Source organism: Notothenia coriiceps, unplaced genomic scaffold (assembly GCF_000735185.1).
Source record: "Notothenia coriiceps isolate Sejong01 unplaced genomic scaffold, NC01 NC01_scaffold00035357, whole genome shotgun sequence".
Taxonomy (NCBI): domain Eukaryota; kingdom Metazoa; phylum Chordata; class Actinopteri; order Perciformes; family Nototheniidae; genus Notothenia; species Notothenia coriiceps.
Genome location: NW_011368058.1, coordinates 303,491 through 314,179, shown reverse-complemented (window position 1 = coordinate 314,179; position 10,689 = coordinate 303,491). Strand labels below are relative to the sequence as shown.

General features: G+C 41.5%; 3 protein-coding genes across 3 annotated transcripts in view; 1 reads left to right on the top strand and 2 right to left on the bottom strand.

Moving 5' to 3' along the window:
* The window catches only part of LOC104962795 (ras-related GTP-binding protein C-like), a 4,073-nt gene extending 3,317 nt beyond the window's left edge, over positions 1–756 (bottom strand). Inside the window, exons 1-2 of the mRNA XM_010791295.1 lie at positions 561–756; positions 190–471 (exon numbers count right to left, since the gene is read on the bottom strand). Coding sequence (XP_010789597.1) covers positions 190–471; positions 561–722 — 444 coding nt within the window. The 5' untranslated portion in view covers positions 723–756. The remainder of the gene's footprint in view (positions 1–189; positions 472–560) is intronic.
* A 1,040-nt stretch (positions 757–1,796) lies between these two features.
* LOC104962782 (palmitoyl-protein thioesterase 1-like) lies at positions 1,797–4,945 on the bottom strand. The gene is made up of 5 exons (XM_010791283.1): positions 4,896–4,945; positions 4,083–4,204; positions 3,121–3,230; positions 2,194–2,321; positions 1,797–1,995 (listed from the first exon to the last, which is right to left on the bottom strand). Exons 2-5 carry the CDS (start codon positions 4,195–4,197, stop codon positions 1,812–1,814), a joined length of 537 nt encoding a protein of 178 aa, XP_010789585.1. The 5' UTR covers positions 4,198–4,204; positions 4,896–4,945; the 3' UTR covers positions 1,797–1,811.
* A 42-nt stretch (positions 4,946–4,987) lies between these two features.
* Positions 4,988–6,475, top strand: LOC104962781 (ras-related GTP-binding protein C-like). Its single transcript, XM_010791282.1, has 3 exons — positions 4,988–5,473; positions 5,951–6,154; positions 6,240–6,475. The coding sequence occupies exons 1-3, from the start codon at positions 5,291–5,293 to the stop codon at positions 6,441–6,443; spliced, it is 591 nt and encodes a 196-aa protein (XP_010789584.1). The 5' UTR covers positions 4,988–5,290; the 3' UTR covers positions 6,444–6,475.
* Positions 6,476–10,689: the final 4,214 nt, after the last annotated feature.

Genomic DNA, 10,689 nt, shown 5'->3' with positions numbered 1-10,689 from the left:
GGCGAATATTAATCGATTATTCGCCGCCACCTAAGATTTTCATTGACATATCTACACCGTAGCTATGCACACATGACAATAAAAGCCTTAATTTGAAACATTATACAATACAAACCGTGTAATATATTATTATTACCCATACTTTGATTTAAAAATTCCACCTTGATGTGATTTTTCCAGGGAGCTTACCATTGGTGGTCCTTTTTTCTTTTTGGCAGCCTCGGCCATAGCGCCCTCTGGAAAGAGCCGCTCCAGAGCAGCCAGAGCAGCGTAGGCCTTCGCCACCTTCTTATTGGACCCGGTGCCCTGGAACTTCTGCCCGTCGATATCCACCTCCATGACGAAGCGTTTGTCGTGGCTTCCTCCCGTCTCCGAGATGAGTTCGTACTTCAGGCCGCGGCGCTTCTCGTTCAGCTCCATCACGGGGTTTTTCCCGTGTTTAGTGAGTATCGGTCCCTGTTGGCGAGCAGTCTGACAGTTTAGAAACCAGGTCAGTCACATGTTGTGCACACCCCCCCACCCCCCAAAAGAAGCCCCTCTTCATGCCCACAGTGGTGTACCTCTACAGCTTCACTGCCGTCTGCGTTGGCGGCTGCTGGGGAAGAGCTGGGAGCTTCGATGGGCGTTATCACCGGCTTCACTTCCTCCACAGTGACCGCTACGACCACCTCCTCCGATTTTATCGACTCAGTCTTCACTTCCACTCCTGTGGGCAGACCCATGTCCTGGAGGACCTGCGATACACGTTCATTTTGGTTAAAGGTCCCCTATTATACGGTTTTTCATCAAAACATGTCTCTGAAGTGTTTGGCTCCGAACACCAAACAGATCATTGCAGCATTACCCATAATCCCCTCTGTTTCAGCCCTGTTTCCAAAGTGCTGATTCTCTGTCTGTCACTTTAGATGAAAATAAGGAGCCCCTCCCCACACCCCTCTGAGAGACATTTGGTTACCTTGGTTGCTGATTGGCTAATGGTTACACAAGACAAAACATCGTTATGTCATCATAAAGTGGCCAAAATCTGATCAGCTCATTTTCAGACAGGTTTTTATATAAATGGATCAGGACAGAAAGTGTGTGAATTTTTTTTTTCCTGAAACTTCCAGAATCTCAGACACATGTTTTATATATAAAAGACATAAAAAAGTGGATTTTGCATAACAGGTGACCTTTAACACTAGAGGATCTGAAAATAAAACAGTGGTTCAACATGGAGAAGTCCTTCAAGTGCTCACAAAGAAATGACTGACTAAATGTATTTGGTCAGAGCAGCACTGATAAAATACATTGAGTAAGATCATGTGCTTTTATCCAAAGGTCAGTAAAGCTAATAAAGTGACCTTTGTGTTGAGAACTGTTTCATTATCAAGAATGAACTTTGAAACGTGAGTATTATTGGGATAAAACAATCACTGCTACACCACTTGACCAATTTGTATTTCATTCCAATGTTTTTGCAAATGTAACTCACGTAGGAGAAAGCTGTTTTAATGTACCGGTATATACATGTGGTGACTATTTACAGGAGCAGGACAATGTTTGCAGTATTACAAATAAACTACACTGCCTCATGTCTGTGTGACTCACTGGTGCCTTTTTATAGTTTTGAGACAACAATGGAGCTCTTTGCCAGACAAAGAAAATGTATCTGACTTTGAAAACAAAGATGACACCAGTAAGTGTACCCATGTATTGTTGATTGGTAAGTATAATAGAGATTGTGTTATATACTAAAAGCATAATAGCAATATTTTAGGGATTGTATTATTACATGCGACTCCAACACGTTATATAGATGTATCCATTCATTAACTCTGTGTGATCAGTAAACACAAAAAGAAACAGAAATGGTTTGCAGCAGCAGCTATGCCAAGGGAAGTGAGCTGGGTTTTTTTAAATGTTTTTTTTTTAATGATGTTACCTTGGTGCTGGCCCCCGACAGAGATCAGGTTTTTCATTGGTGGAGAGGGACAGCGCTGAGCCACGGCTCTCCTAGAAAAAGAGGAACCAGGAAGTATCAAAACCAAGCTTCCTGATTCTCTCACAAAAGCTTTTCTTGATGATGTTGCTATTTTTACAATAATTCCTTCTGCAGACAAGAAGGAAACTTCACACAAAAACAGAGAATTAGCTAAATGTCTACCACATGAATTTAAAAACCATCAAGTGTGCAGGACAGCAGTTACGTACAGAAACTGCGCCCCCTGGGAGAAGCCCATGGCGTTGTACCCTCCCTTCAGCTGGGGGTCCTGGGCCAGCTGACTGCACGCCATGGACACCTGCTCATTCACATTCAGGAAAAACCCATTTTCTGTGTCCTGCAGGAGGGGGAATATGAAAAGTTCAGAGCATGACGGGCAGATTAAGACGAAGAAAACGAGCACCGTCCTGAGGAGAAACGCGGAGAGATGACTTCACGGTGTCACGACAGATCAAAGCAGAGTCATGCAGGTTTTCTATGAATATTAACGCTGAAAAATGACACCGTGAAGTTGTAAAAGAGTTCCTTTTCTGATGTAACCTGTGCCACTGGCATTGCAAATATCACAGGGTGGGAATCCTCACACGTCAGGGGGATGTATTCATCCCACTATGATTGTTCGATTCACATGTGATGGTTAAACACATCATACGTTGTTTTTAAATGTTTTTATTGCATTTTCTCTGTGTGATTGTATTTGAAATGTTCTTTTGTTCTCTATACTTGTGTTGTAAAGCGTTGTATTTTGTAAAACACCTTGTAAGCGCTTTTTAAAATTCCTATAAAAGCAAAGTTAATTTTTGCATTAGTATTTGTAGTAGTAGAAGTACGTTTATTTTTATTATTATTATATGTTCAGATGTATTTGTTTGTACAAGAGGAATAAAGGAAGTTTTTTCTATTTGATATAAAAATACATTATGAATTTATAAGTTAGGAGTTACAAAACTATAGGGAATCTATTTTATAGCTTGAGAAACACACAAAAAAACAATATAATATTTATAAAACATGTCAAATTAGCTCCAAAAAAACCAACGAATTGACAGAACAGAGAGATATTCAATAATATTTCCTTTAATATTATAAGTTCCTTTGTAAGGGGGTTGGTTGTGGCTGGGGAAGTGTTTAAGTACCTGAACGACATTCTTCCCAATCATCAGTGAGAGCACGTAGATGCCAGAGATTTCCTCCTCGATCATCTTCTTCATGGCCCCCATGCTGAGCGGGTTACAACAGCTGTCGCCTGGTGGACACAGAAACATTTCCTTTATTAGAATTCAAGATATTTAGCTCACATTGACTCACAAAAATAATAATAATACAGAGTGTATTGCTCATGAGGAAGCAGTGCGTAAACACAGGACGTTTTTCAGAAACACACAGAAGAATGTTCTGCTGTTAAAACATGGAGGAGCTTAAGTGGAATCATAATTGTGTGTAGAACTTGACCTCAGAGGAACCGGCCATTCTTGTTGAAGGAGAAGTGTTTTTTTTTTCACTTCCACAGTATGCAAGTTCTAAGTTTAACTTTGAGCCTGCACAACACACCTTGCTCACATCATAGGTCTGGTCAGTCAGTTTGAATTTAAAGTCTATAAAGAAGTGGTAGTTGGGTTTTATTTGCTTTCACTTATCACAGCACTCACCTTTACCTTTCCCTTTCCCTTTATGTTGTGAAATAAGTCAGAGGCTCAAGAAACTGATTGTTTAAGTCTTCAAAGCAAGAGCAGGAGCTTTATTTAGTCTCTTGTAAAGTCTTAGAATTGTAACACAAAGGAAATGCTTAAATATGTTCATTGTATAGCCAGACTCATCTTTAGTAGAGATGATATGAGATTTGTATTTGTATAATATGTCCCTTAGTTTTAACACCTTGTAGCTTCATTAAAGAGCTGGAACAAGCTGATATGAAATATGAAAATAATAAGATTTTTTTTTAAACTTAAAAGATATGTTACAGAATTAAAGGGGGAAACTGGATCTAAAGGGATACATAAACAGATCAAATTATACCACAGGAAGGTTGATAAGACAGCTCCTTAATGTCATTTTGTATTATTTCAGTGTAAGAATGGGCAGCAGCACCGTCACTCACCCATCCCATGCCAGATCACCAGTGGTACGGTCCCATTGTCGGATTTATAAACTGGGCTTCCGGCAACCAGCAGCACTGGAGCCGCCAGGAGGAAACACAGGAGGGCTTCTCTCATTCTGGACCTTTAAACAAACACATGAGGGGTTGAATTTTGCATTTTTATGTTGTGAAATATGTAATACATATTTCCCTTTTTTAATGTTGTACTACTTTATCAAAACATAACACCGCAAGACAACAGGAGCATCTTCTTTTAATAAGAATGGCTTATTATTCATTTTTCTGTAACAATGTAACAACACTTAGAAATACTTCCTTGTTCTCACAAATTAGGTAAACCTACAATTATTCCTGAATTACTCACTTTTAAGGATTTACTCCCAATTTGGGATAACTAAATGTTGCTGAAATGCTCTGTAGCAGTCATGTGACAGTCAGAAACTAAGCTGACAGCAGCATTTCCTATTATCTTCAATGCGTTCACTTCATTATAACTGCACATGGACTGTTTCAGATCTATCAGCAAAAGCCACAAAACTAAGACACGGAATTAGACCTTATAACGTACTTTCAAAACATAAAGGCAATTTAAATGACTCATTGCGGAAGTTAGCATGGACAAGCTAACTTACTAATCAAAGAGGTTAACATCAAATAAGCCAATAAATAATTACAATTTTAAACATGCAATTGCAGAATTTTAAATATGTAGAATTTTGAAAATCAACATAACGTTAAAAGCATGGAGCTTTAAGTTTAAAAGCAATATATAAGGTTTTAAAACACCCTAAATGTCCAAAAAACATTACTCACCGCTTGTGTTTTCTTCCTGCTTTTGTTTGTCACATGACTATGTTTAGGGAGAACAGCCAATCAGCTTCAAGAGGCGTCTAACTTGTGACTAGCCTTTTTCTTGTTACTAATCCTGTCTGTTTTGTAAACTGCGTTACCCACATTTCTACCGATATTATGGTTATTTAACCTCTTGGTAACTTTTATTTTAAACCCCGTGTGGTTACGTGTCCGCCTGACTTGGCGTTTTTATATAAACACGGCGGTGACAGCTGCTAGCTAATTAGCTTGCCATGCTAGTTCGTCGTGAAAATCAACAACATTCCTGTCCGGATTTATTAGCCAGTTAGCTAAAACTTAAACTAAGGACAGCACATCTAAAAGAACAAAGAGTAGGCCGGAGAGAAAAGGACAGGATGTCTATTCAGTACGAGGACCCCACGTTAGCGGGCAGTTATGATGCTGTGGGGTCGTTTCCCAAAAGTTTTGGGTACGGGGCAGAGGAGCAGGATCTGGAGGATAACTGCTCCACATCAGCTGACAAACCCAGGATCCTGCTGATGGGACTGAGGCGCAGCGGGAAGTCATCAATTCAGAAGGTAGGGAATATATGCATTTAAAATATACACGTTCTACACATTTCATTAATGTTAGTGCCCCTAGAAGTAGTTGTAGTGCAACAGTAAGTCAATCTGCTTACTGCTAGACTGATACTTCCACCACAACTATTTGAGAGTTATATGAGCTAAATACTACAAATTAGGCTTTCAAATACAAAACATAGGATGACTTAAGAATGTATGATGCATTGTGGTAGGTTAAACAAGCTTCCAGTTTATTAGAGCCCCCTGGCTAGAAATAATACACATATCCTGCAATAAATCCCCCAAAAAGTCAGAAACTCAGGGAAAAGCTATTTGATAGAACCAGGATGGACAGACTTGGAATAGGTGTTTATTTACAAATGAACAGAAGTAGCACGTAGTTCCAAACCAATCACATAAACTTAATATCAAGGACAATAAATGAAAGCAGAAATCAAGAGATTGACCTTAATCCTCTTCTCCTCTGACCAGGTTGTTTTCCACAAGATGTCCCCCAACGAGACGCTGTTCCTGGAGAGCACCAACAAAATCTACAAGGACGACATCTCCGGCAGCTCCTTTGTCAACTTCCAGATCTGGGACTTTCCTGGCCAGGTGGACTTCTTGGACCCCACGTTTGACAGTGAGATGATCTTCAAGGGAACGGGCGCTTTGATATTTGTCATTGATGCTCAGGTGGGATAAAAGAGAAGAACTTTGCAGGTTTCTAAAGGCTTCCTGTGTGACATGAAGAAACACGTCTCTTTTTATTTCTCTTCAGGATGACTACGTCGAGGCTCTCGAGCGGTTGCATCTCACCGTATCCAGAGCCTACAAAGTGAATCCAGACATCAACTTTGAGGTGTTCATCCACAAAGTTGACGGTCTGTCAGACGACCACAAAATAGAAACACAAAGGGATATTCATCAGAGGGCCAACGATGAGCTGGCAGACGCTAACCTGGAGAAACTGCACCTCAGGTGATTAGCTGCAAGATTTAGCTGTAGAACTAGTGTTAACTTCCTAGATTTAGCTAGAAATGATTAGTTCTAGTTGATTCTTTACAATATTTGTCACTATCTGCATTTAAGTGCTTAAAGTGTCAATTATCAATGTTTTTTACTTCTGCTTAGAAAATGTGTCTAATGTGAAAGATGCCGCTCATCTTGACAAACCCACAGATAATTATCCAGTGACTTCTCAGTTAGGCATGTGTCAATAGTCTACTTTTGCAAACTGTTCATTTTAAAAACGTTATAAGCTTGAGTTTGTTTGGCTTCTTATAAGCCTGTCCCTTTTCACTCAATTGGTTGAACAATTTGGTTAGTGCAGATAGGACTGTACCGAAGAATTCCAAGCTTCATTCAAAATGATGACATCCAAACATTTCCGCATACTCCAGAGCTTTGTGTTGTCCAAAAGTCCAAATGTATTGGAAAAAAGATAAGATCCTTTTTTAAATTCACAACATGTAAAATATCCTGTTACGATTCATAGTGGGTGGCCTTAAGTCTTGAAACAAAATAACATGTTTACTGCAGTCGAAACTGTGCTTCCTGCTTGCCACACTAAGGGATGCAACTGTCGCAGAAGTGTATTAGCACCATAAATTGCATTTTACAACAAAAAAATCAATTGCAAATTGAAAAACCTTAATAGAAGCTTGAATTCAGTCCAAAACGCATAGATCTCACAAATGAAGCTTGGACTGCAGCGGTTTCTTTTATCTTTTTGTGGGACACATGTTGGTCATGTCAGACATTTGTAAAGTGTTATGTTTCTATTCTATTCTGTCTGTGGAGCCGTTGAACTGATTTGTTCTTATGTCCTCACAGTGAGCAGAAATCTTTAGTGTTATAGAAGGTTTCTCATTTCTCTAATTCCCCTCCTCGACTCCTATCCTCGACTCCTATCCTCGTGTCTTAGGGTCCTTCTCAAGTAGATTACATGGAATCCTTGCGTACCTCACTTGCGTCGTTTCCCTGCGTCTAGTCCCTCCCACCAGGGAAGCATGGAGAGACGCAAGGAAACCACGAGAAGCAGGGAAATGAGTTTTAAGAGCAATGGGACGTCCTTTCTTCCGGAGCGTCACGTGAAGCGACGTCCGTTTGTGATGACGCCGCACAGCTGATCGCCTGACAGCAGCTCTGTCCCCGTTATTTTCAAAAACACCTCCGCCTCTGTTAGTACACATTTACTGACACACACCTCTGTTGTAGACGTAAATACATTAAATCAAATAAGAACACATCCTCAAAAAAGATAAACGCCATTCTTAAAATGTATAAACGAAAAAAGCGATCATGAAAATGTTTCCAATAAATGAATAAAATGATTTTTCACCACTTTGTTGTTCAGATATATCACATATTTGTAACTAAATGATACATGAATTGAAACAAAACACTGTTTAAACTGAGGAGTGACTCTCGTGAGTTTCATGTATTTTCTTCACTCCGCTGGGAAACGGCTCTCATGTCAAGAAGCATCAGATCAGTGCATGCCCTGCATCGTCCAATCAGTGAGCGATACACAGTAAGGGGGCGGGGCGAGTATCTGAGGATTTCATCGGAGGATGGTCTGGTGATTCCTCGGTTATCACTCCTCCATTATCGCTCCTCAATCCTCGGTCCTCCGGCAGAAATAAGAGCCATGGAGTCGTGACTACAAGTCCACAATATTGAGTCAGTTACATGTCACAGTAGTATGAAATTTCTTCAGGTAGAGGACGACTACAAGTCCGACACATAGTCATATCAAGTCAGGGAGATGGAGTGGTAATTTCTCGAAGGAGGGTTAGGACGACTAGCAAATGACATATTTGGTGGTTGTGTTGGGTGTTGGGGGGTGGTGGTGTAGTCAATCATTCTATGCCATGAGATAAATTTCTCAGGAGACGACTACAAGTCGACATATAGTCTTTTATTACAATTCTCAGAGTATGAAATTTCTCAGAGAGGACGACTACAAGTCCTATATAGTCAAGACATCACAGAGATCGCCCGATTGTCTCAGGTGTGAGTAGTGACGACTAGCAAGTCTTGCTCATTATTTTAGTCAACACTACAGAGTATGTAACTTCATGTAGAGACTGACTTACTAAGTCTCATATAGCTTAAACATTCATCAGATGATTGTTATTTTTGTTTTAATTTCTCTAGGAGAGTGACGACTACAAGGTCCACTATATATGTCTATATTCTATCTTATCATGAGATGATAATTTTTCAGAGAGGTTATGGCGACTTACAAGGTGTCACATGCATATGTCTTATATTCTCAGAGATGATTATTTCTCAGGAGAGACGACTATCAAGTCTCACATATTTTAGTCTAATACAAGATTGAAATTTCTCAGGAGTATTGTACGATCTACTAAGTCTCACACAATAAGATCAATAACATAAACAATGAAATTCACAGGAGAGGACGACTACAAGCAGACATATAGTCATACATGCACGAGATGAAATTTCTCAGGAGAGGACGACGTACAAGTCGACATAAGTCATACATCACCAGAGTATTGACAATTTCTCGTAGGAGAGGACGACTACAAGTCCATATAGTCAAACATCACAGAGATGAAATTTCTCAGGAGCAGGACGACTACAAGTCCATATTAGTCATACATCACCAGAGAGAAATTTCTCAGGAAGGACGGACTACAAGTCCACATATAGTCATACATCACATGGAGATGAAATTTCTCCAGGAGAGGACGAGCAAGTCCACATACTAGTCATACATCACAGAGATGAAATTTCGTCGAGGAGGAGGATGACTACAAGTCCACACATAGTCATCACACGACATGAAATTTCTCAGAGGAAGAGACGGTCCAGAGAGTTTATTACGAGACTCGCTCATCGTGGTAGGCTAACCTCCCTGAGAAGTAGATTTGGTGTTCCCCCTCCATAACTGAGGGCTCAAAGTGCGCTACGTAGCCCACTCAGTCTCTATGTGTAGATATTAGTAGACAAAGACTCCACCAGGGACTTCCTGTCGTAGAGGGGACCAAAGACACACCAGGGACTTCCGTCGTAGAGGGACCAACACAACCAGGACTTTCGTCGTATGAGGGACCAAGAAACAACCAGGGACTTCCGTCGTAGGAGGGACCAATGACTAAACCAGTGGACTCCGTGTAGAGGGACCAGACACAACCCAGGGACTTTCGTCGTAGAGGGGACCAAGACAACAACCAGGGGGGACTTCCGTTCCGTAGAGGAAGGGGACCAATACAACCAGGACTTCATCGTAGAGGGACCAACACAGTCCAGGGACTTCGTCGTAGAGGGGCCAACACAACCAGCGACTTCCGTCGTAGAGGGACCAAAAACCCACAAAAAATACCAGGATCTTGCCGTCGTAGGAGGGACCAACACACGCCAGGGGACTTCAATCGTAGAGGCACCCATATACAACCTAGGGACTTCCATCGTAAGGGACCAACACACCCAGGGAGCTTCCGTCCGTAGAGGGCCCAAACACAACCAGGACTTCCGTCGTAGAGGGACCAACTACACCCAGGGGACTTCATCGTAGAGGACCAATAGCAACCAGGGACTTTCCATTCGTAGAGGGACCAAACACACCCAGGGACTTCCGTCGTAGAGGGACCAACACCACAGGGACTTTCGTCGTAGAGGGACCAAGGACACAACCAGGACTTTACCGTCGTAGAGGGACCAATACAACCTAGGGACTTCCTATCCGTAGAGGGAACCAACACACCCAGGGACTTCCGTCGTAGAGGGCCAACACAACAGGGACCTTCCGTCGTAGAGAGGACGCAACCAACAACCAGGGACTTCCGTCGTAGGATGGACCAACACACCCAGGGACTTCAATCGAGAGGGCCAACACAACCAGGGACTTCCGTTCGTAGAGGGACCAACACACCCAGGGACTCCGTCGTAGAGGGCCCAACACAACCCCCCCCTTATATAGGTCAGAGACCTACACAATGATAAATGTCGCACGAGAGTATGACAAACTAAGACTTTAACAATATATTATATTACACACACATTATACAGGCTAGACATCGGACAATGGGCAGAGTAATATGGCGTGCACTTCTTAATTTTCATTTAATATTAAACATACTTGTGGTAGACAGGTAGTCTGTCTCCCGACGACACGGGACAGTAGTAATTACCCTCAGAGAATTTTACTTGGGCGAGCTCCTCTCCTCAAGAGTAAAGGATTGGCCGTTGGGACGATC

Bases quoted from the DNA above. Each gene is read 5' to 3' on its own strand.
- LOC104962782 (XM_010791283.1), bottom strand. From the start codon at position 4,197: ATGAGAGAAGCCCTCCTGTGTTTCCTCCTGGCGGCTCCAGTGCTGCTG. The intron at 2,322-3,120 runs GTACTTAAACAC...CCCCTCCTGCAG, and splicing joins TTGGGAAGAATGTCGTTCAG to GACACAGAAAATGGGTTTTT. The intron at 1,996-2,193 runs GTACGTAACTGC...CTCTTTTTCTAG, and splicing joins TCCCAGGGGGCGCAGTTTCT to GAGAGCCGTGGCTCAGCGCT.
- LOC104962781 (XM_010791282.1), top strand. From the start codon at position 5,291: ATGTCTATTCAGTACGAGGACCCCACGTTAGCGGGCAGTTATGATGCT. The intron at 5,474-5,950 runs GTAGGGAATATA...TCCTCTGACCAG, and splicing joins GGAAGTCATCAATTCAGAAG to GTTGTTTTCCACAAGATGTC. The intron at 6,155-6,239 runs GTGGGATAAAAG...ATTTCTCTTCAG, and splicing joins TATTTGTCATTGATGCTCAG to GATGACTACGTCGAGGCTCT.